At 35.2% G+C, this 24,486-nt stretch overlaps 2 protein-coding genes across 2 annotated transcripts; both read left to right on the plus strand.

Annotated features, from left to right (window-relative positions):
- Nucleotides 1–2,338: 2,338 nt before the first annotated feature.
- Nucleotides 2,339–15,060, plus strand: LOC126717603 (uncharacterized). The gene is made up of 11 exons (XM_050419436.1): nt 2,339–2,632; nt 2,781–2,840; nt 2,994–3,041; nt 3,810–3,942; nt 4,018–4,103; nt 4,553–4,651; nt 4,742–4,812; nt 4,920–5,010; nt 5,101–5,207; nt 5,747–5,786; nt 14,755–15,060. Exons 1-10 carry the CDS (start codon nt 2,393–2,395, stop codon nt 5,763–5,765), a joined length of 954 nt encoding a protein of 317 aa, XP_050275393.1. The 5' UTR covers nt 2,339–2,392; the 3' UTR covers nt 5,766–5,786; nt 14,755–15,060.
- A 7,569-nt stretch (nt 15,061–22,629) lies between these two features.
- LOC126717601 (ammonium transporter 1 member 2-like) lies at nt 22,630–24,477 on the plus strand. Its single transcript, XM_050419433.1, has one exon. It carries the CDS (start codon nt 22,725–22,727, stop codon nt 24,255–24,257), a length of 1,533 nt encoding a protein of 510 aa, XP_050275390.1. The 5' UTR covers nt 22,630–22,724; the 3' UTR covers nt 24,258–24,477.
- Nucleotides 24,478–24,486: the final 9 nt, after the last annotated feature.

Below are 24,486 nucleotides of genomic sequence, written 5' to 3' on the forward strand. Positions count from 1 at the left end.
AGGTACTCAGTGATGCAACCTGTGAAATCTGTCAAGCCCAGCAAGAAGACGGTTCACATGCTCTCATCCTATGCCTGAAGCTTACAAGTCCAGGGATGCAAGTACCTCTATGAAATAATGATAATTTGAAATGGTGTTCAAATTTCGTAGACCTCCTGGAATGTGTCTTTGTCGAAAATAGAGACCTTGACCTCTTCTCTATGGTTATGTGGCTTTTGTGGAATCGGAGGAATAATCTAAATCCAAGGCTTGGTAAGGGGTCGATCACTCTGGAACAACTATTATAGCAAGCAAAAGACAAGCTGCAATAATTTAAAAGAGTGAAAACCATTGTTGTAGCTGCATCGGCAAGCCCGACCATGACTTGGCAGCCACCACCTAGTTCTTTTATAAGATTAACTTTGATGGGGCTCTCTTCACTAAGGAACAACGGGCTGGCATAGGGGTAGTTATACACAATGAGCACAGACTCATCATGGCTTCGTCATCACAACAAATTCCCCTCCCTGCTACAGTGGTCGAAGTGGAAGCATTGGCAGCAAGGAAAGCTTTGGAACTTGCCCTCGACTATGGCCTTGACAGAGTAATACTTGAAGGGGATTGCGAAATTCTTATGAAGACTCTTCAAAATGGTTCCAAGTCCCTGGCATAGTTTGGAAAGATCGCAGTAGATGTAAAAGTTTTTATTTTTTTTTCGAGAGAGATTTAAGTTTCTCAAGTATGTAGAAATTGTAATTTGGTTGCTCATTCGTTAGCAAGAAGGGCAATCCAATTGACTCAATTATTAGTTTGAACGAAGGATGTTCCACCAGACATTGAACCAGTATTTCGGGCTGATTTAAGGAGCCTTCTTTAATAATAAGCCCTGAACCTTTTTTTCAAAAAAAAAAAAAATTTTAATTTGTTTTTGTAATCAAATATATTTATATATAGGGGTTAATTTCAGTAAACTCACATATAATTCGACTCGAATTCATATTACCTACCTGTAGTTTGAAAATTGTTACTTTGCTCACCTGAAATTAGCTCAGTTAGCCTTTCGTACCCTATTTCTTCATTTGCCATTAGAAAAACATATTTTTAGACAAAAATAAACATATAGATAAAAAAGTTAGGGTTTAAATTTTTTAGAACTATTACAAATCAAATTGTTCAAAATTCCAAACAAAACAAAATCAAATGCCCACGAAGATTCCAAAATTTTCGCAAAAACACAAAACACAAACTCCTTTTCAATCCTTTGAGTCAACTCGGTTGAACTAATGAGAAAAATAACAAGAGATTTTGATGTTAGTTATAAATTAGCCTTCACATTGGTTGTTGCTTCTTTCTCACTGCTTCTCTTTTCTCTATTGTGCTTAATGTGCTCTATTAATGGTGGATTTCAAATTTTTTTTCTGGTTGATTGGGATGGAGGGATTTTTCGGAAGATTTGTGTAGTTTCTTGTGTAATTTTTCTAGGATTTCTTGTGATGTTTGTGATGGGATTTTCTAGATTTTAGCGTGATTTTTCACTTAGGCTTACAAATGATTTTTCTAGGTTTAGGTTCATTTCAGTGAGGACTATTCATTTCGCTTGAACTTGATATTGATATGGTAATGATAGAGAATATGAGTTTATATGCTCATGAGTTGGACATTGAATTGGGCTTTAGGCATGTGTGGATTGGGTCCTCTTGTCCAAATAATAATAATACTTTTTATTATTTTATTTTTTGAGCCAATAAGTCTATATAAAGCCGTTATTTCTGAAACAGTATATCTGTTCAGTAACGTATATATTGATAATCTCTCATTCATGAAAAATAATTTTTGAAAAACTCTCCTAGAGAGAAAATATTTTGTGCATTAGCATTTGAGTTAAAGAGAGAGAAAACACAGATTATTTCACGGAGCACGGACCTTGTGTACTTCTTCTCTGTGCTATAAATCATTTTATTTTGGGAAGCAGATATTCGTGAGTCTCAAAGTATCGTAGATTGTGTGAGGAGTGAAATCTGCTTTAAGGAGATTGTGTTAAATAAAAGACTTGATCTGTATCAACCATCCTCAAACATTTGGTTTGTGAATTTTTAATTATTTTGCAGATTTCTTCTTATATGTAAAATATTTATTTATTGTTTTTGTGTATCACATCTTTTTTTTGTTATTACTTTTAATTAGATCTATATATTGTTCCATTTTGCTTAATCTTGATGAAATATATCCAACAATATGTAGTCTTTATGGTTGATTTTTTTTTTTCAAAAAAAAAATTTATAATCATAATTATTTATCCACTTAAAAGAAAAAAAAAAAAAAAAAGGGAGAAAAAGAAAAACCAATAAATAGAACCAACAACCAAAAAATAGCAAATATCAGTGGCTGGGACTTGACACAAAATCTCCAAAAAATGGCTTCTTCTCTTCATCTTCTCATCCAAGTCCAACCTCTCCCCAATTTCCCTTCCATCACTGCTCCTCTCTTTCCCCCAAAACCCCTCCATATCCCTTCCCTGACCTCTCTCAAACCCTCCAACAAACCCCTTTTCTCTAAACCCCTCACAGTCCCATTTGCTCTCACTGAATCTTCAGACTCTCCAAACTCACTTCAACCCAACAATAGTGCTCAGTCCCTCCTTCAACAACTTGCAGTAAGCAACACTTTTCCACACCCATAATTTCAAACACCCCACATTTCTGTTTTCACTTTCGTTTTTTTTCAAATTTGGCGCCATATATTTTGTTATTAATTTAATTTTACTTAATTGTTATTGTTTTTTCTTTGTTGGGTTTGTGTAGGATAGCTTTGATCTTCCTCAGGACTATTTTTCACAGCTTCCAAGTGATCTTCGTATAGATGTAAGCAAAGTTTGTAACTTTGGTTCTATTCAATTCTGTGTTATTATTTATGTGATTTGATATTGTGGGGTTTTATTTATTTATTTTATTTTTATTTTTTGGGTTGGTGAGTGTTTTGATTAATGTTTGTTTTTTTTGGTGTGGTGAATTAAGCTAAATGATGCGGCTTTTGACCTTTCGAATGGGCCGGTAATTGATGAGGTTAGTTATTTTTATTGCTTCAAAAACTGTTTATAACTGAACCAGTCTTGAGTAATGAGTACTGAGTAGGCTAAGGCAGTCACTGTATATCAAATTTGTAATCTCAATATCATACTTATGTTCATTTTGCAAAACATGACTCATGTTGGTGGAATTTGTGTAATACAATGTTAAATGGGTTGCTATTGTGATCCTACGAGTATGAATTGGTCTTGGTTTCTCATTGTGTGTAGATGGGTCCTACTATCACGTTGCATGATCCTTACTGTGCACACATGAATTTTAGCTAATAGGAGTCATATTGAACACATGAATATGAGATGTTTTTGTTAGTCCATTGAACTTCAACCATCAATCATGGATTTTCCATTTCTGTAGTTGGAGTCATATTGAACACATGAATATGAGAGAATCTGATTTTCAATGTTTTTGTTAGTCCATTGAACTTAAACCTTTAATCATGGATTTTCCATTTCTGTAGTGCCTAAATCTTGTTACTTATTAAAAAAAAAAAATCTTGTTGATATTCAACTAACATAAAAGCTCATACTCTCTCTCTCTCTCTCTCTCTCTTTAATTGAATGATAAAGACCACTCAGTAATCTTGTGTGTGCATCTTGAACTATGGTTTGGATATCTTTTACTACATTACGCAGGGCATGTTATTCCTGATCATTATAACTACACCACCTGTTATAGACATAGCAATTAATTTTAAGACATTTTTTAAGAAATTACTGTAGAAATTACCTTTGCATTTCATTTCAGTGTGGTCAAGTTCTGGGAGATACATTGTTAAATCTCTCTCGAGCATGGGAACTTGCTGACACATCAACTTCCCATAGTTTAGCAAGCAAGCTCCCTGGGTTGGAGGAGTCTTTGACAGACAATGCCAAATCAGGCAAGATTATATGTAAAACTGGCCTAGAGATACATCCTTAAGAGTTTATTTCCAAAGCTTATTTCCATCTTTTAGCTGGTTTAGCACTTGGCAAGCGTTTGGTGTCTGCTGGAAGGAGGTTCCAGTCCATGGGGCAGTTTGGTCAAGGTGAACTACAGAAGGTATCTTATGTCACATGAAAGTAGTTTTTGTTATTGCTATTATAGTTATCATATAAAATTTTGTCCTTGCATCTCCAGATCCTTGGTCTAAAACTTCAATCTGAATTCTTCAACTATGTAGACATGTTAACAGATGCTAACTGGCTTTTATGCAATTGAAAATGCTGGAAATTAGACATGCTCTGATCCTTCAAGGCTACTTCTTCTCCAAGACTGTCTCTATGTTTCACAAGTGCTTTCAGTTTGTGCAAAGTCAATCAAATCCTGATATACATTAACCTTGCAAGTCATAGATCCCTTTTCTCCTCACTTCACCCAATGTTCTAGTTATGATTTTAAATTTTAAGGAACGATCTCTCTCTCTCTCTCTTTCTCTTGTAAATGTATATAACTTGCTGTTATGTATCTCTAAAGTAGCAGTATTGTTGGATACTGTTCAACCATTATAGATTGCAAAAGTAATGATTACAACTGGAAGGCTTCTTTCTGCAAGTTCAGTATCTACAGCAGCTGAAGAACAATCAAAGAAGGAAACCAGGATGTTTAAGGTAGATGATTACTCTGCACTTGTTGAATATTCTGCAAACAGATGCACTTGATGTGGAATATTAAACAAGCAATGTTCATGTCAACCACAGTTTGGGGAACTTCAGGTTGAATTTACGTCAGATAAAGCCTACATTGGTGCTGCAATTGGCTTTGCTTTTGGGTAACTATCCTGTTTTTAACTGTGAGTTTCTTATCTACTGTCATTTTTAACAAAGAGGCCTAACAGAAAAGTATTTCTTTTAATTATCTTGAAAATTTAAAATGTAGGATTCTTTCATGGCAACTGGGTCAGGGTGTTCAAAGCATTCCAGAGAGTTCTTTGCAGTATGCAAATGATAATGCTTTGCTGTTGGCTAAGGTGATTGCAAAAAATGTATTTTGATTGTTATCTGACCTTTTTTCCTCTTATAACTCCTTACAGCATTACATGTAAAACTTTTGGATGCAGTCTCTGAGGGGAGCTCTACTTGCAATCTGCTACTCATCGGCAATTCTGTCTGCTTTTAGTACTGTGGGACTTGTCTTACTTGGAAGACAACTAGACTCAAAGGAATAGTGAGTTTCTTGGCTTTGCCTGTAAATTCTTTCACCTGTACCATGTTAGTTAATGAGACTCAATAAAAAGGATGATGTGAAAATACTAAAATTAATGTTGTGCTGTGGCAATGATTTAATGCAGTAAAAATTATTGAATTATAGTACCATACTTGTGTCATCTAGTTCCAATTTCCTAGGAAAACCATACTTGACTGACTTGTAGAATTCTTTTGTTTTATGATTTTGTTTGTTTTTTTGTTATTGTTATTGTTATTGTTTTTGTGTTTCCACAATGGAGAAACACATTATTCTAGCCTCCTAGGCATAAGGATAAACTGCTTAGTCCGTCAGGGGTGAAAAGCCCGTGGATTACCTGATAACTGGTTTTGACAGGTGGGGTCAATTGCCCATAAGAGTTTGATTAACAGTGAGGATTTTTGTACAGTATGCTCTGTGATGTGTAATTAATCTGAGTGAAGTTCTTCTATGTCATCCAAAAAAGAAAAAAAGAAACACATTATTCTAAAATGCTATGATTGCATGATTCTTCTATACAGCTACAAATCACAACTTTAACAATCATTTGGTCCAGTCAAGGTATGTTTATGTAATTTTAAGTTAACAATAAGAGCTCTTTGTGAGCTCAATTTGATTTGTATATTTGTTTGTATCAAACGTTCAGGAATAGAGATGGTTTGTGAACTGATATATGTATTGGAATTGACATTTACTCTGTAAAACCAATTTATTGTTTGTATAGTTGTTTCTTTGGTCTAGGAATCAACCTCTCCAATAAATTGGGAGTAAGGTTGCTTGCCATGACTTTTCCTAGACCTCGCAAAAGTGGGAGCTTTGTGCAATGGGTATGCCATTTTTTTTTTAATGTTTTATTTATTTATTTTTATTTTTAAAATATTTTATAGTTGTATCTTCGGTCTAATGATGCTGGAGACTCAAAAAGAATAAATTGAAAAGAAGAAGAAGAAGAAATTTAATAGTGATTAATCTTTGTAATACACTATTAAGGTAATATTAAGTCATAGATGGTTCCTCTAGAATTGTATTTGGGTCTGACAGGTGTCCTTAATACAGAAATCATTGCTGTAATTAGTGCTAGAGCCTTGAAAAATAATAAAACGTCCGAAAAAAAATCTTTGCAGTACACTATAAAGTGATCATTTTGTTCCATTAAGCTATAGGTACTCCTAGATAGGATCTGTTAGGTATGTTTATAATAGAGGCCATTCAAACAAGAAGCAATAACTAATTGGGTTGTGGCTCAGGTGGAATAGAAATGGGGTGGGGTTGGAATGGGTTCATCTGGGGTTTGTGTGGCTATAATTTTCTTATGAACTACCAAAGTAAGAAAATTGTGACTGGGCCTTAGAGATGGTAAAATTTAAGCATTCTGCTTGTTTTGAACAAAAAGCTAAACTTCATGTAACTGTATTTCCTTTTAGAGTCTAACATAAATATGTTAGAACTTAGAACCTGTGTTGCCATTTAATTTTATTTATTTATTTGGGCAAAGTAAACTTTACCTTTCTGGAGTTGGTCTTTGATACTCCCCTCAAATTTGGATTGGGTTTTACATTAAAATGAAACATCAAAGATTCTATGTGGGGTAGATTAAAAGTCACATTTGACAAGCACATGACATAACATTAACCAATCATGTTAACCATAACACTTAAAAAAAAAAAAAAAAAAAAATCTAATTTTATATAATGAAAACAGATCTTTTAGTTCATGAGAATTTGAGGTTACCCCATGTGATGCAATATTACATTATACTTTCACTTATGTATTTCCTCATGACTTAATCAACATGAGGACTTTAATAGAATTTTTGTTTTTATTGTAGATACGTACATTAATTCTATCTTACACTTTCATATTAATTAACCCGTGAATTGCATGAGTATTTCCAGTTTTTTTAATTTCTTACTGACAACACATCATTCAATCATCCAAAACCAACTATTTTTTACTTGGAATCTCATAATAAAGGGTTGATCTAGTAAGTTACCAACAGATTCTGTTCTTCCTCTCCTCATTAGCTAATTGGAGCTGCAAAATTTTCACCTTGAAAGTTGTATGCTAACACCATACTCTAGCCCGTTAGAAAATTCATACAAATCTTTATCAGTTTCCACGCTAAGAACTTAATGAGAGTGATACTGATTTGCCATTTTTCGTCTTTTAGTTTCAAGTTCAATTGTTTTAACATCCTTTATGCTTTCTTTGTGAGGGCATCGAGAAACAAGCCATATAAATATAACACTGCCAATCAACCTCATCTCTGTTACCTGAATCATCACCAAAAGTTTAAAATTTGAAATTAGGGCATGAAGAGACTTGGAGACATGGTAGAAAGGAAGAGCAAAAGGCTCAATGCAGGGGCGTCATCTTTTCCTACTCCCTCATTAACATAGTGTATTACCATTATGCTATACATTGTTGCGTATACATGTGTGAGTGAAATCGCACATGGAATAATTGGGCCAAAACTCATAAGCTTAAGCTTTTGGGTTAATTGGTGTTCCTATATATTATATTAACTACTCAGTTGAAGTTTCCCCAAGATGTTATCTCCCTAACAAGTGGTACTAGAGCCCATGGTGATGTGTGGGAAGGTGTTAAGGGTCCCTTTTGTAGTTGAAGCAGGGACAGGGCAAGCTTGCAAAGCCCACACAAGTGATTTTGGAAAAAGGTTCAACAAAGGAGTATTGCTAATGGTGGTAGTTTGTGGGTTGGTTTCCATGGATGAACATGCGTGGTTGACTCATGGTTCCCATGGATGGTGTATAGTGCATGCATGTGTTGGTAAAGTGCCACATGGTAGGACTCTGATTAGGGTGCATTACTATCAGGTACAGTTGTGGGAGTTTGGCTAGATAGTGCAGTGAAGGGTGCTTGGTAGTGCAGGGTAGGGTGCTTGGGGGTACAGGGAAGGGTGCTGCTGTGTGCTGTGTGGGCAGGTCAGTGAAGGACTTGTACATGCAGAGAGGGAGAGAGGCAGGGGAGGCTTGTACAGAGTTAGTTACAAGTTGTTTCATTAATTGTTGCTGCATTTAAGTGTTGTACTTACTTAATTAGTTAAGGCTGAGTTGTATTGTACTTTGTTAGTTAGTGAGTAGTATATATGGATCAATTCAGATTGTAACAAGGATCATGGATGAATAATACTTTGAATAGCCAATTTTCTTGAGTTGCTATTGGAGGTTGATTCCCTCAAAGAATCAAGGAGGCCTAGTTCCCTCGAAGAACTACTAGAATTGAGAGTAATAGAAATTAAAATCATTTGATTTCTACCATTTTGGTATCAGAGCCGGTTCAATCATGGTGCAAGAAAGTAGATACTCCCTTTTGAGTGAGATTGTTTCATTGGTTCAGTAGAGACTGGATGATCATGCCTCTGCCATGAAGATGATTACACGAAGGTTGGAAGCTTTAGACAACAACTTCAAGGGCTTGCAAGCTGTGTTTGAAGAGAGACTTCTAGCAGTGCAACAACAAGAAGGTTCTGCTCCTCAGCCAGCAAGCCATCCTGAAGTAGAGATGCTGCCACACCAAATTCATCCAAGACCTGAGGTAGGTGCTCTAATTCCTAAGCCTATTAGGCTTGAGTTTCCTAGGTTTAGTGGAGGTGATCCTTCTGCTTGGATCTTTAGGGTTGACCAATTCTTTAGGTATTATGAAATTCCTAAAGAAGAGAGGATTTTGAATGCTTCTTATCAACTTGATGATGAGGCATTAATTTGGTTCCAAGATTGTGAAAGGTCATTGGATTCTTGGGAAACATTAGTTAGGGCCATCCAAGTTAGGTTTGGACCTTCATCATATGATGATCCTATGGAAACCTTGACTAAGTTGAAGCAAACTACCACTGTGGCTGCTTATAAGAGTCAATTTGAGATGTTGAGTAATAGGATCAGAAATTTACCTGAGTCCCATAAGCTTAGTTGCTTCCTAAGTGGGTTAACGGATGAGATAAGGTTGGCTGTGAGGATGTAGAATCCAAGAACATTGGGTGCTGCTTTTGGTTTAGCCAAGATTCAGGAGGAGTATTTGTTCACTTGCAAGAAGGTTTATAAGACATTTCATGAGTCTAGCAAGGTTAATTGGCAAGAATCCCTAATGCACAAGCATGACAGTAAAGCTGAATCTTCAACCAAAGTGCCTATACAAAAGATTACATCAACTCAGATGGAAGAGAGAAGGAAGAAGGGCCTTTGTTATTATTGTGATGAGAAATGGCAACCTAAACACAGGTGCAAAGGTCTCAAACTATTCATGATTGATGAAGTACAAGAAGTCAATCAGGGGGAATCTGTGGAAGTGGATGTTACTGCAGATATTCAGTTGGATCAAGCTGATATTACCTTGTATGCATTGTTGGGCAGCCCTTCTCCAGGTACCATGAGGGTGTTGGGTCAGATTAGAGGGCATTGGGTGGTGGTTCTTTTGGATACTGGTAGCTCTCACAATTTTCTTGATGATGTTCTGGTTAAGACTCTAAAATTGGCGGTGGATTCTTCTAGAATTTTAGAGGTGAAGGTAGCTAATGGAGATTTAATTAGAACAAAAGGAGAATGTAAGGACCTACTGCTCAAAATGCAAGGCAATGACTTCATAGTGAATGTACATGTGTTGTCTCTAGGGGGTTGTGATGTGGTGTTGGGAACCCAATGGCTTTGTACTTTAGGCCTTATCAGCTGGGAGTTCAAGCAATTAGTGATGGGGTTCATGTATTAGGACAAACAGATATGGTTGCAGTGTATTAAGCCCATTGGTTCCTTGATTCAAGCTGCAAATGAATTCCTTAAACAGCCACTTGCTAAAGGATTTTTATTGCAAATTGTGTCTACCGATCTTGTTGACAGGTCCACTATTTCAAAGTTCCTTCAGAAGTGCTGGCTTTGCTTGAGGAGTATGTTGTTGTTTTTGAAGAACCCAAGGGTTTACCTCTATGTAGAGGGCATGAACATCAGATAATCCTCAAACCAGGTTCCCAACCCACTTGTCAAAGACCCTACAGGTATCCATGCTATCAAAAACTGAAATTGAAAACATTGTTAGAGATTTACTTGAGGTTGGTTCAATTAGGAATAGCCAAAGTCCTTTTGCTTCACCAGTGCTATTAGTTAGGAAGGCAGATGGTAGTTGGAGGATGTGTGTGGATTATAGGGCTCTTAACAATGAAACTGTCAAGGATAAGTTCCCTATTCCTATGGTGGATGAGCTCCTTGATGAATTGAGTGGTGCTAGGGTGTTCTCAAAGTTGGATTTGAGATCTGGCTACCATCAGATTAGAATGAAGGAGGAGGATGTTGAGAAAACAGCTTTTAGAACTCATGAGGGCCATTATGAGTTCTTGGTAATGCCTTTTGGGTTAACTAATGCCCCTTCTACAGTTCAATCTCTTATGAATGATGTGTTCAAGCCTTTCCTTAGGAAGTTTATACTTGTATTTTTTGATGATATTCTTGTATATAGTAGAGATATGCCCACTCATGTCTTGCATCTCAAATCTATCTTGCAAGTTCTGCTTGATCACAAGCTGTTTGCCAAGAGAAGCAAATGCACCTTTGCTTGCTCTGAGGTAGAGTATTTGGGGCATATCATATCAGGCCTTGGTGTGAAGACTGATTCTAAGAAGACTCAAGCTATGTTGGATTGGCCTATTCCCAAAACTGTGAAGGCCTTGAGGGGATTCTTGGGTTTAACAGGTTACTATAGGAAATTCATAAGAGGTTATGGGTCTATTGCTGCCCCATTGACTGATGTTCTCAAGAAGGATGCCTTTGTGTGGACTGAACAAGCTGACCATGCATTTCAGGACCTTAAGCAGGCTGTTTCTCATCCTCCTGTACTAGCCTTACCTGATTTTTCTCAGCCCTTTGTGGTTGAGTGTGATGCTTCTGGATTTGGAATTGGGGCTGTGTTGATGCAGCAGGGAAGGCCTATTGCTTTTCACTGCCAAGCCTTGAAGGGTAAGAGTGTTCAATTATCTACTTATGAGAAAGAATTATTGGCACTTGTTACTGCCGTGAAGAAGTGGAGGCCTTATCTCTTTGGAAGGCCCTTTGTAATAAAAACTGATCATCAGAGTCTAAAGTACTTGTTAGAGTAGAGGATTGGTACTCCTATGCAGCAAAGGTGGATAACTAAACTCCTTGGATACTCCTTTACCATTGGTTATGAGAAGGGAAAGGAAAATGTGGTAGCAGATGCACTATCCAGACAAGGTGAGAAGGGTCAATTTGATTCAGTAGATGCTTTGCTCAATCAGGTGGAGTTGGTTGATTCTGATTCATCTCAGGTTTTTGAAATGGTTCTTTGTGATCACTCAGATTTCAGTTTGTTTTGCTTAGACAGTCAAAGCAGCTTATTCCTCATTTCTTTTCCCCATCCCACTTGGCTAGAGGAATTGAAATCAAGCTATTCTACTGATGCTGAGGTGCAAGGAATCCTACAAGCACTTCATAATAATCCAAGTGCTGCTAGCAATTTCAGTCTGCAAAATGGACTCTTGTTGTACAAAGGCAGGATTTATTTGGGTTCTAATTGTGGTCTAAAGCCTAAGGTGATGAGTCTAGTGCATGACAGCCCATTAGGAGGACATTCAAGTTATTTGAAGACCTTTCACAGGGCTAAAAGGGACTGGTTTTGTAAGGGGATGAAGGAATACATTAAGAGTTGTGATCTGTGTCAAAGGATTAAACATGAAACCAGCAAACCTGCTGGCTTGTTGCAGCCCTTAGAGATCCCTCATACACCTTGGTCCATAAGCATGGATTTTGTGGAAGGTTTACCTTAATCTTTGAAGCAAGATGTGGTGATGGTGGTTGTGGACGACCCACTAAATATGTCCATTTCATTCCATTGTCCCACCCTTATACTGCAGCAAAAGTGGCTTCCTTATTCATGAATCACATCTTCAGACTACATGGGCTGCCTACTTCTATTATTAGTGATAGGGACCCTGTGTTTACTTAAGATTTTTGGTAGAGTTGTTTCGACTGCAAGGAGTGGACTTAGCTATGTCTTCAGCCTATCACCCTCAATCTGATAGTCAGACTGAGGTGGTTAACAGAAGTCTTGAGCAATATCTCAGGGCCTTTGCAGGGGACAAGCCAAAGCAGTGGGTGGAGTGGTTACCCTTGGCTGAGTTCTAGTTTAATACTAACTACCATACTGCCACTAAAGTGACTCCCTGTGAAGCTCTTTATGGTTTTCAACCTCCTAAATTGCTGGATTACATCCCTGGTCTCACTAAGGCTGCTGCTGTGGATGAATTTTTAGCAAATAGGCAGCAGATTTTGGGCCTTCTCAAGAGCAATTTAGTGGCTGCTCAAGACAGAATGAGGTTGCAGGCTGATAAACATAGGCAAGAAAGGAGCTTTGAGGTGGGTGATTGGGTTTTCTTTAGGCTGCAACCTTTCAAACAACACTCCCTATGATGGACCAAGGTGGGGAAGTTGGCTCCTAAGTTCTTTGGACCTTTCCAAATTTTACAGAAGGTAGGGTCAGTGGCTTATAAATGGATTTGCCTCCTACTTCAGGGGTCCATACTGTGTTCCATGTTTCTTGCTTGGAGGCTAAGGTTGGGCAGTCAATCACTCCAATTCTAACACTGCCACCAGTAGATACCCAGGGCCATTTCATTCCTGAACCAAAGGCTATCTTGCAGGAAAGGCCTTGTCAACTCAGAAGATACAAGGATGCAACTGAAGTATTGCTTCATTGGGAGGGTTCTTCTCCAGCTGATGCCACTTGGGAACTCCTTCCTAAACTGCAGAATTAGTACCCTCACCTTGTGGGCAAGGTGCTTTAAAGGAGGGGGCAATGTTAGGACTCTGATTAGGGTGCATTACTATCTGGTACAGTTGTGGTAGTTGTGGCTAGATAGTGCAGTGAAGGGTGCTTGGTAGTGCAGGATAGGGTGCTTGGGGGTGCAGGGAAGGGTGCTGCTGTGTGCTGTGTGGGCAGGGCAGTGAAGGGCTTGTACATGCAGAGAGGGAGAGAGGCAGGGGAGGCTTGTACAGAGTTAGTTACAAGTAGTTTCATTAATTGTTGCTGCATTTAAGTGTTGTACTTAGTTAATTAGTTAAGGTTGAGTTGTATTTTACTTTGTTAGTTAGTAAGTAGTATATAAGAATCAATTCAGATTGTAACAAGGATCATGGATGAATAATACTTTTCTTGAATTGCTATTGGAGGTTGATTCCCTCGAAGAATCAAGGAGGCCTAGTTCCCTTGAAGAACTACTAGAATTGAGAGTAATAGAAATTAAAATCATTTGATTCCTACCACCACATGAATAATGATAAGTGAGTAGTTAATATAGCATAGTTAGGCCAAAACTCATAAGTTTAAGCTTTGGGTTAAGCAGTGTCCCTATATGTTACATTAACTACTCAATTGGAGTCTTCCCAAGGTGTTATCTCCCCAACATGCATACATCATAGAATGTACTTAATAAAGATAAATACTTTATTCTTTTCAATGTGGGACTTAACAAAAATGCACTTCTCAAGTTTTCTTTCTTCCATCTTTAAGTTGAAAAACCAAACCAACCCAGAATTATTTTGACTCATTTTGTAAATCACCAACATAACTGAGATGATGGGTGTGTATTGTAGTGGGAGGTGGTTTGCTACAATGATGTGATGTTGATAATGGAAGTGAAGGTGATTGTGATGGATGCACTATTCAAATCTGCGTACAACAAACTAAATGGCTTCTCAATTGCAGAAGTACTCTAGAGGTAGATCTGATTTCTTTGGCTGTAGCATGAGGTTGCTCAAGGTGGTGAAATTTGGCCTGGTGGTAGTGGAATTGCATGAAAGATGATGATAGAGGTGGTTCCCCCTATCCAAGGTCTCTCTATCAAAGTATTATACTATTTTTCAAATAATGAGAGGGGAAGATGATGGTACAACTGAATGTATAAATATAAACTTCGTATGGCTTAATTTAGTTGGTTAGTTATGTTGTGCTTGTCACATGCATTTTCCACTGGTAACAGAATCTCTAAAGTATCACTTAGTCCAGGACCCCCAGGGAGTTCAAGTGATACAGACCAAGTTTGATGGTGGTAATTTATTAGTAGGCCTGACTATAGGATGGCATAGTATGGTTTGCCTTGCTGTTATTGTTATTTTATTTTAATTTTTGGTGACTGGGGATGAGCTTGCTTGAGTCCAAGGCTTTATTTTCCATACGAGGGTCAAGTTTAGTCTTGATATCTGATATATGGTATCAGTTATATGTGAGAACTACTATGCTAAGAGATGCAAGACTTTACAGGATAAAACTTAGAAATATATGTTGCTAATATATTGATTTCATCCTGTATTGATTCCATCAAGTATGAGAGCATTATTTAATGTACAATTGCGGAAATCTTTGGCAGTCAGAGCGTCTCTTTTTTAATAGTTTATTCTGTGTAGCAGTCATGGTAAATTTAGATTCAGATTAGTTAGCCTTTCTCAAATCTTTATTGTTACAGAACACAATACAATTTTGTGAGACTAATTGCTATACATTGATATATTAGGTTTGGTCTGCTTCCTTGCTATATATAATTAAGACTCTTGAAGCTGTGGAAAGGCCAAAGGTTTATAGTTAATTATACCGTCTCAATCTGATGAGGTAGAAACTTGTTCAGGCTCTTGCTCTAGAAAGTTCATATTGTGCTTGTCTTTTTCTTATTGTTATCTTAGTAGTGTTGAAAAAAGCAGTGTACAGCTATTTGCCTATGCACAGAGTTTGGACTTGATGTACGCATATGTATTTTAAATTCTTCAGCTTGTAAGTAATGCTCCACGACAATCTGATGAAGCAGCAATCTTGGTTTTTGTGAGGATTTGTTTAATCATTCAGTTTATTAGTTGCCATTTTTTATTGCTAAGATTATTTTTTAATTTATAAGAAAACTCAAATCACTATAATTTTTAGTCTGAGTGACTGCAGCTTCATTGAGAGGCCAAATTCTCGACTTGTTATTGACCCTTGAGCTAATTTGACCACCATTAGTTAAACTTTCCTGGTCAGCAAGGTTAAATCTCTCATTTTCCGGATAAGTTGTATACACTTGTCATCAACATTATTTGTGACTCTCAATGATACTTTCCATACACAAATTCATTCCCTTGGATGAGCGTTTCAATGGCGCAATTTAGACGATCCTTCAGAATGGAAGACAGAGAAATAGAATAATTCCCACTTGTGTCACATAATTAGTATGAGACTACCTCCATACTATTTGGAATTAACATTGGGATATTAAGGACCACATTCATGATTCTTTACAATGATATTGTTTCAAACTTGTCCTCTTACAAATCTATAATTTACCTTCTTCAATTGGATCTTTATAATTTTAACTGTGTGATTTGAAACTTGTCCCACTAGTGCCACAACTTTGAAGTGGTAGGCTGAGTGGTCGTTTATCCTCTTTTTTTTTTTTTTTTTTTTTTTTTTTTTTTTTTTTTTTTTGGTAAAAAAAAAAAAAAGTGGTTAGAGGGTGTGATCAATGTAGTTTTCCTATTTGAGCATGCAAGATCATAGCAGTACTCTAATCACTTTCGGGCTATAATCTCACACCACAAGCGTTGATGAGCTAAGTGATTGTTTATAATTTTCATATGAATCTACAATTTTTTCTCAATCATTTACAATCTGTTACATCAAAATTGTGATAAAAATTGTGGCCATGAAATTCCTCTCTAAGGAAAGGCTAAGGCTATTGTATTAAGTAATCATTTTGTTGAGGAAGATACATATTTTTTTCTTTTATCAAATTACATTGCGGGGATGCATTTTACTGATTATATATTTTTTTGTTGAAACTTGAAATTACAGTAGAAAAGAAGGCTACATATTTTGTGTGGGGGTAAGAGTGTAAGACCCATCAAAATAATCTCAAAATATTTTTGTGGTCTACACTTGGCAGACTAATTTTTAAATCAAGAGGCTACATATTTATTTTTACTTTTTTCCATGCTGATTTTAAGTTAAAATATATATATATATATATATATTTTTTTTGGGGGGGGGGGGGGTGGGGGATTGTTTTAGAAAACAATATTTAGAAAAGGCAAACTAAAATGGTCAAGATCAGGTGCGCGCGGCGTCGCGTGTAAAGTGTAGACGGAGACTATGGTGCCCTTTCGTTGGACCATTTCCATTGTCCACAATAATAATTGCTTCTTGTTGAGGTACAATCATCGAGTTTGTAAACTTTTAAGGGAACAACAATTGTTGCAACTGGCTACTATTTTATTTTATTTTTTTAATTCGAATCATGGAGCTGATTATGTTGATATGAATAATTTATTAATTATTAACCCAAAAAAAAAGTGTTATGTGAGGTAAGTGTTTTATAATTATATGAAAATAAATCACTAGTCTTTAGACAAAATCGTGATATCTTGTAATATAATAAGTGCTTAAGTTGGAGTCCAAATCTTCTGTTCCACTCTTCTTACTCCACTATATACTCCACAAATAAAAACATGCCACATGTCCATCTAATTTATTAAATGCTAAATTTATGTCTTCTATTATTTCAATTTAATAACCCATCATATTTAGGTAATTGAAATAATAGAAGACATCAATTTAGCATTTAATAAATTAGATAGACATGTGGCATGTTTTTATTTGTGGAGTATATAGTGGAGCAGGAAGAATGAGATAGAAGATTTGGACTCCTTAAGTTGATGTAACTGGTGTCGTCATGTGGCGGCCTCTTCACATTTTCAGCCTAGTTAAGGTATTCACATTCTATTTCATAATGTAGAGCCAAGTTTTGAAAGAAAAGTATTTTTTTTTAATTATCTATTTAAGAATAGGATTGTAAATGAATCAAGTAGTTTATAAACAACTAGATAAAAAGCTCATTTATTTTTGTTTGTTTATAAGCAAGTCAGACTTGAGCATTAGTTTTAAGCTTGTTTAATAAATGAGTCAAGCTCAAGCAAAAATAAAAAATTGTTCATGAATATGCTTGTGAAAATTAGGACTTGATACAAAACAAACTGAGCCTAGACTTATTTATGAACTTGATAATAAGCTTAATACGAGCTTGACAATTAAACACATATCTTAATTGTCCAAATTAGTTAGGTTTGATAATAAGTTTGATGTGGGTTTGAAAACGTACTTCTATTGGAACATCATTGAAACTGCTAGAACATTATTAACAAGTCACAGTATCAAAAGCCTGATACTGAGCTCAAATTTTAGACTTATTGATGAGCTCAAGCTTAAAGATCATATATAGACTTCATTTGAGCTCAAGTCAAGTTTAAACATTTGAGATTCATTGTTGAGCCAAGCTTGAACACTCATTATTCAACAAATCTCGACTCTTTTATGGTCCTACTTTTGAAATACATCTCACATCTTGGCTTTACATGCTCAGGGAATGTTTGGTACATGCACTTAAAAACATGTATTTTGTTGTTTGAAAACATGTGTAGAAATACGTATGGGTGAAAAAGTATATGAAAATACATGTAATGTTGTTTAAAAACTGAAAACATGTGTTTAAGTTGCCATACCAAACGGGGCAATCTTTTGAGACCAAGGTAGAGGAGAAGGCGGTGTGGGAGGACAAAGAGGACAAGAGAGACGACTTTCTGTGGAGACTTGTGCCTTGTGGACCGTTTGGGATAGGAGAATAAAACACAATAAAGTGTTATAGTGGCTCGTTTGTTTACTTCTTCCTTTTGTTTACGATTGATCATAATTTGACTAAAAATATTATATAACATACTAAATGCTCTTATACAACTTGCATTACTATTAAAAAGGAAAAATAAAAAAGGAAATTGGGGTATGGAAGTATTAATTAATTGGATAACTAGCGAAATAAAATACCATTAAAGCCATGCTTGTGCACGTTGTTATAATTTTTATTTTATGTGAGCATTTTTATAAATCTTTTTTTTTTTTTTTGGACAGAAAAGCGGTAGAACATTTTTATAAATCTTAAATGTACTTGAACCAGGTAAAATGATGGAAACTAACATTTTTTGAGAAATAACGTTATTTCTCTAGATTATTAGATATCGTTATTAACCATTAAAGGAAATTTTCAAGCACACGTTTCTCTCCCTTTCTCACTCTTTCAACAGTGCCATCGCTTTCTTCTATTTTGTTCTTTATATCCATTAGTTCATATGTACCATTACACTTAGTTACGGCAACAGCCTTGTGGTACTATTACTTACCCAAAAAAACTGCAAGATCGAACTTTGATCATCAAAACCTCCCACATCCTTGGTTAATACTTTCCTATTGTGCATGTTAAGACTTTATTTCTTATGTGCTAGTATTATTGTTTCTAATATTTTTATTTTATTTTATATTTAATGTTTCATCTTCTTGATTGGAATATTCTCACATCTCCGTAATGATTTGGTACACTTTATAGCCTTCTATCAATATTCCTCGGCAAGCCAGATTTGTTGTGCTTGAGAGTTGGAATTCTAAACCCACCATGAATAGTTTCAAATCTATATATATATATATATATATATATATATATATATATATATATATATATATATATATCTAAAAACTGAAGTGTAGCATTTATTGTTGCTACGCTCCTAACGCTCCTATTAAGTCACCTCATCGCAATATCATTAGCCACATAATTAGTCTTTTTTATATTTGTTTTTTACCTTTAATTTTTTTACAATATTATATATATATATATATATTGGCTTTACAAATTCATCTTAGGCGGTTTTAACTTTACATATTCATCTACTTTAATTTTTATATTATAATTTATATAATAACTCAATGGAAAATCAAACAAAAGTATTGTCTATATATATATATATATATATATATATATATATATATTCATCTTAAGCGGTTTTAACTTTACATATTATTTTGCCCCTTCATCTTCCTTTTTTTGGCTTTTCTTATTCCCATCATCTTACTATAAATTTGCCACTCTCTCACATTCTATGCATATATTTCCCATACAAAAAAATTTCTCTCTCTCTCTCTCTCTCTCAAATTTTTTTTTTTCATTTTTTGTTGGATTTTTTTTTTAAAAAAAATTTCCCTGTATCTCTACCTTAGATTGATGAATATTTGTTTTTTAGAATTCTACTTTTTAAAATTTTTCTATAAAAAAATATTCACTACCCATAGGAGGATCTCCCACTAGAGGTTCGTTCCCTTATTGTCCTATTATTAACTAATTCATATGTTCCTTGTTGCAAGTATTTTTTTTTTAATCATTTTATTTGCAATACTAAATACTTTTAATGAATGGTGTTTGATGTTGATTTGAATTGGGGAAAAATCATATTATAATATGTCATATTTTGTGTTGTTGTTAGATTTTAGTTTATTTGGAAAAAAAAATAGGATAATCTAGACAAGCTGATGAAGAACAGTTAGTGTAGTTAAAGACAATAGTCTTTGTGCAGTTTCTTTTCACTGTTTGTAAATACTAAGTTTAATATATTAGCGGCAAATTGTTATGTCTTTATTATATGATGTTCTTAGATGCTTAAGTAATTGTTTTAAGCATTTATGAATATGTTATATTGTTTTTCATCTTCTTTACTTCATTAGTGTGTTCTTTGAGATTTTTAAGAAAACAAATTCTATTTTGTGCTTAAAATTATTTATTTATCTATACATTTTTCATATGTTGGATTAGATGTAATATTAGATTATGTCAACATCCACACAGTACTTTTTTCCCAAAAAAAAAAAAAAAAATTCTCTACTTTTTCCTCTTTTGGAATTGTACTCTTGGTTTTATTTATTTATTTTTTTAAAAGGAAAAAGAGTTGCAATCTTTTATTTTTATTTTTATTTTTTTGAATTGTAGTTTTTTGAGTTTTATTAATTTTTTAGATAAGTTTCTTGGTGTTTTTGATTGTATGGTAGAATATTTTTGGTTTGAGAAAGTTTGTTTAAAACTAAAAGAAAATTTTCAGATTTTATATAATTTTTAATGATACACAAAATATTATAAATAAATTTTATTAAAAAAATTAAGATCTTCGTTAACTTACCTTTTGAATTCTTGAAAAAAATTATATTGTTTTGATTTGGTACGACAAATGTAATATATATATATATATATATATATATATATATTACATTTGTGATTGTCCCTATAATAAATTAAAATATAATTATAAATTACATTATTGTTTATTAAATTAGTCCAAAATAAAATAATAAATAAATTTAATGAGATCACGCGCAACACACGGAGTCCGTGACTAGTTATGGTTAATTATGAGTGACTTTATAAATTTCATTTAAAGATTCTTTGATAAACCATAAAGATTTTGTAATCTAAAATTATTTGTGCTCATTCTTATAATTTGAAAAAAAATTTAAGATTGTTTAGTTTTAAGTAAACTCTTGAGAAATAAAAAAGAAATATGTTTACTTAAAAAAAATCCAAACCAGAGCTTATCATAAAGTCAAACACCACTTCCTATGCCTTTCAGTATAATTAAAAAATGTATAATTAAAAATTGCTAAACTGGCAGTGGTTATGAGAACAAATGCAGCCATCGGAGATTCATGATTTAGGACCACTGATAAATTATAAAGAAACACATAGAAAAATGTGATTATGTAAGCAAGACAACTAAACAAGTGAATTAGGACCACGGATTACTAATTATATGGTAAACCCTGATGTGTTGGATATAAAATAAAGAAACCCAGTTGCCATTTCCATAAGAAACAAGTTATCAACAGTTAGTATTTACATAGAGATTCTTTGTGTCTAGAACCGTTAAATACTTTTGAAGTTGCAAGTTGGCATTATTTGTGTGTGTTCAATAAGCTATATTAAGCCTTAGAAAATGTCAAGGATTATAGCTAAATTATCAAAATAAAGGCAGTCCTATGTTTTCAGATGGACATTAATTCTAGACTTTGTTAATCCATCTTCATTCAGAGATGATGCCGGTCTTTCTAACAATTTGTTAATCTGCTCATAAAGACAAATCAAAATATAAGTAGATGATAATGAAATTATAAGTACTTACATTGATTGAATTTTTTTTAAAACTTTGTATTCAGGAAATTTAGGGTCTCTTTTTGTTGGTTTAGACTTTAGATAATAGTTCTAGCCAATTACCATTAGGATGATACTGAAACTAATCCTTCACAAAAGAAAAAAACATGCACGGAATCTATACGCCGCATTTTCTATCTAGAAGTTATAATAATCTAGGTAATCGATCTTAAAATAATGGTAAGGTATTCTTATCAAGCAATGTTATTTGAGGTTCGCTAGGATTTGTTTAGAATGCAAAGACTTTAAATGATGTAGACTGAAACACTAAATTACTTTGATTTTAAATATCAGCATAGACTTTATAGTCACTGTGATTGTGACATTAAAATATTACCTGTGTAATTACTGTGATCCACATTAACATTGACCAAGTAGTTATAAGACTTTTCATTCAAGACGAAAAGAAGGTAGGATAAGGCTAATTAATTAATGTTCTCTCAAATTAAGTTATCTACAGACCTTGAATCTTTTGCATTTTTGAATGTGGCTAAGCTTAACTTCCCCCCGCCCCCCCTTTTTTTATTGTTTCATTTTTCTTCCATATTGCTAAAAGTAAGAGGAATTAAATTCCACGCAGAGGAGGGAGATTTTAATCTTGGATGTCATAAACAAGTTGTGAAGAAGTTGCACTTGAATTTTAGTATAGATTGTCAAACTTTGCTTGGAATGTTTAATAAACTCTCAGAGAACGTGAGCTTGGATTATTGATCTAATCAACGAATTAGATGCAAGAGCCAAGACCCAAGTTTAATTTACTTGCTGATTCAAGGTGATAATAATGTTTAGTAATCCCTTCCCCATTTCCTTGTAAAGAGGCGGAAATTATTGTCTTGGTTCATGATCTACTAGACATTAATTAATTTATGAATTAAAAAAAGCTCATTAAGTATAACATAACGTTGTCATTTACTGAAACTTCTCCACGAATAACATGAAGAAGGCCTCACGACCAAAATTTACCATGCATAAGATCAAAAAGTAATTTTCTTGGTAAGATGCAAGATGACAATATGTCAATATCGCAAGCTTTTTGACTAGAGGATTAATTGGTTCCTTTCCATCTTAGTCCAAGACTTTTTTTATTTGAGAAACAGTCCAAGACTTAATTACTATATTTTATATATATTTTTTTAATTTTTTTTTTTAAAATTGTGCACGCAGTCGTGAAGGAAATTTTTTTCCTTATTTCGATGATATAATTTATCTAGGTTTGATTATAAAAAAATCTTGATTTGGAAATTACAACTTAGACTATAGATTCCTTTCTTTTATAACAGAAAATGAAAATGAGAATATAAGAAAACCTCCTTTTCACCTTATATTATAAGACCTCTCTATCCCTTTGGTCTATAAATAGAACCCCAAAGTATCTATTCCAGTATTCCTTCACTTCTTTGTTGCATTAGTCTCTCTCTCAGCTAAGAAGAAACAAGCTTTCCATGGCTTCCTTAAGCTGCTCAGCCTCAGACCTCGCACCCCTTTTTAGCTCTAACACTGCCAACGCCACTGCCGTGGCCAATTACCTCTGTACTCGCTTTGACACCATAGCCAACAAGCTCAGTGACACAACCTATGCCATAGACAACACATACCTCCTCTTCTCTGCTTACCTTGTGTTCGCCATGCAACTTGGCTTTGCCATGCTATGTGCTGGATATGTCCGTGCCAAAAACACCATGAACATCATGCTCACCAATGTTCTTGACGCTGCAGCTGGTGGCCTTTCTTACTATCTCTTCGGCTTTGCCTTTGCTTTCGGTTCTCCCTCTAATGGATTTATTGGCCGCCACTTCTTTGGTCTAACAGAGTATCCTAAGCCCACTGGAGACTATAGCTTTTTTCTTTACCAATGGGCCTTTGCAATAGCAGCTGCTGGAATTGCTAGTGGGTCCATTGCTGAGAGAACCCAATTTGTGGCTTATCTGATTTACTCTTCCTTTTTGACCGGTTTTGTTTACCCTATAGTTTCACATTGGTTTTGGTCTAGTGACGGCTGGGCCAGCCCAACTCGAACTGGTGATCTTTTATTTGGTTCAGGTGTCATCGACTTTGCCGGTTCAGGAGTGGTTCACATGGTTGGTGGCATAGCGGGCTTATGGGGTGCATTTATTGAAGGCCCACGAGTTGGCCGATTTGACCAAGCGGGCCGGTCCGTGGTTTTACGTGGTCATAGCGCTTCTCTAGTCGTGCTCGGTTCATTCTTGTTATGGTTTGGTTGGTATGGGTTCAACCCCGGTTCATTTCTCACGATAGCAAAAGGATACGGTGATGGTGGGTCTTATTACGGCCAATGGAGTGCCATTGGGAGGACAGCTGTCACCACAACATTGGCTGGTTGCACATCTGCCCTTACAACCTTGTTTAGCAAACGCTTATTGGTGGGTTATTGGAATGTGCTAGACGTTTGTAATGGTCTACTAGCGGGATTTGCTGCAATCACCTCAGGGTGTTCAGTGGTGGAACCTTGGGCAGCAATCATATGTGGCTTTGTGGCATCTTGGGTTTTGATTGGGTGCAACAAGCTTGCAGAGAAGTTAAAATATGATGACCCACTAGAGGCAGCACAATTACATGGTGGGTGTGGTGCGTGGGGGGTTTTATTCACAGGATTGTTTGCAACGACGTCGTATGTGAATGAGGTGTATCCGGGTCAACCCGATAGACCATACGGGTTGTTTATGGGAGGTGGAGGGAAGCTATTGGCAGCACAAATTGTACAAATATTGGTGGTGTCAGGGTGGGTCACGGCCACAATGGGACCACTATTTTATTTGCTCAATAAAATGAAGTTGTTAAGGGTGTCAAGGGATGATGAGGTGGCAGGCATGGATATGACAAGGCATGGTGGTTTTGCTTATGCTTACCATGATGAAGATGATCAATCTATTAAGCATGCATATATGATGGGGAAGATTGAGCCTAACATTGAGACCCCACCGGCTAATCTTAGTTTACCATCAGTGGACGTGTGATCAGGCTTTCTTTCTTTGTAGCAAAATAATTAGAGGAAAAAAAAAAGTAAACTAGAATATATATATATATATATGTGGATACCATATGTATGAAATTTAAGAAGTGGGAGAGCATGTTATTGTAGGAACAAGTGTGCGTAATAGGTTCTTTTGATGTTTTTTCTAGTCCTCAACCTTTTGAATCTTTGATAATATAATTTGTAATGAGGCTGAACATTCAGCATTGGTG

Source organism: Quercus robur, chromosome 3, assembly GCF_932294415.1.
Source record: "Quercus robur chromosome 3, dhQueRobu3.1, whole genome shotgun sequence".
Lineage (NCBI taxonomy): Eukaryota > Viridiplantae > Streptophyta > Magnoliopsida > Fagales > Fagaceae > Quercus > Quercus robur.

Coding starts and splice junctions, on each gene's coding strand:
- LOC126717603 (XM_050419436.1), top strand. CDS start 2,393: ATGGCTTCTTCTCTTCATCTTCTCATCCAAGTCCAACCTCTCCCCAAT. Junction 4,813..4,919: donor GCAATTGGCTTTGCTTTTGG/GTAACTATCCTG, acceptor TTTAAAATGTAG/GATTCTTTCATGGCAACTGG. Junction 5,011..5,100: donor ATGCTTTGCTGTTGGCTAAG/GTGATTGCAAAA, acceptor TTTTGGATGCAG/TCTCTGAGGGGAGCTCTACT.
- LOC126717601 (XM_050419433.1), top strand. CDS start 22,725: ATGGCTTCCTTAAGCTGCTCAGCCTCAGACCTCGCACCCCTTTTTAGC.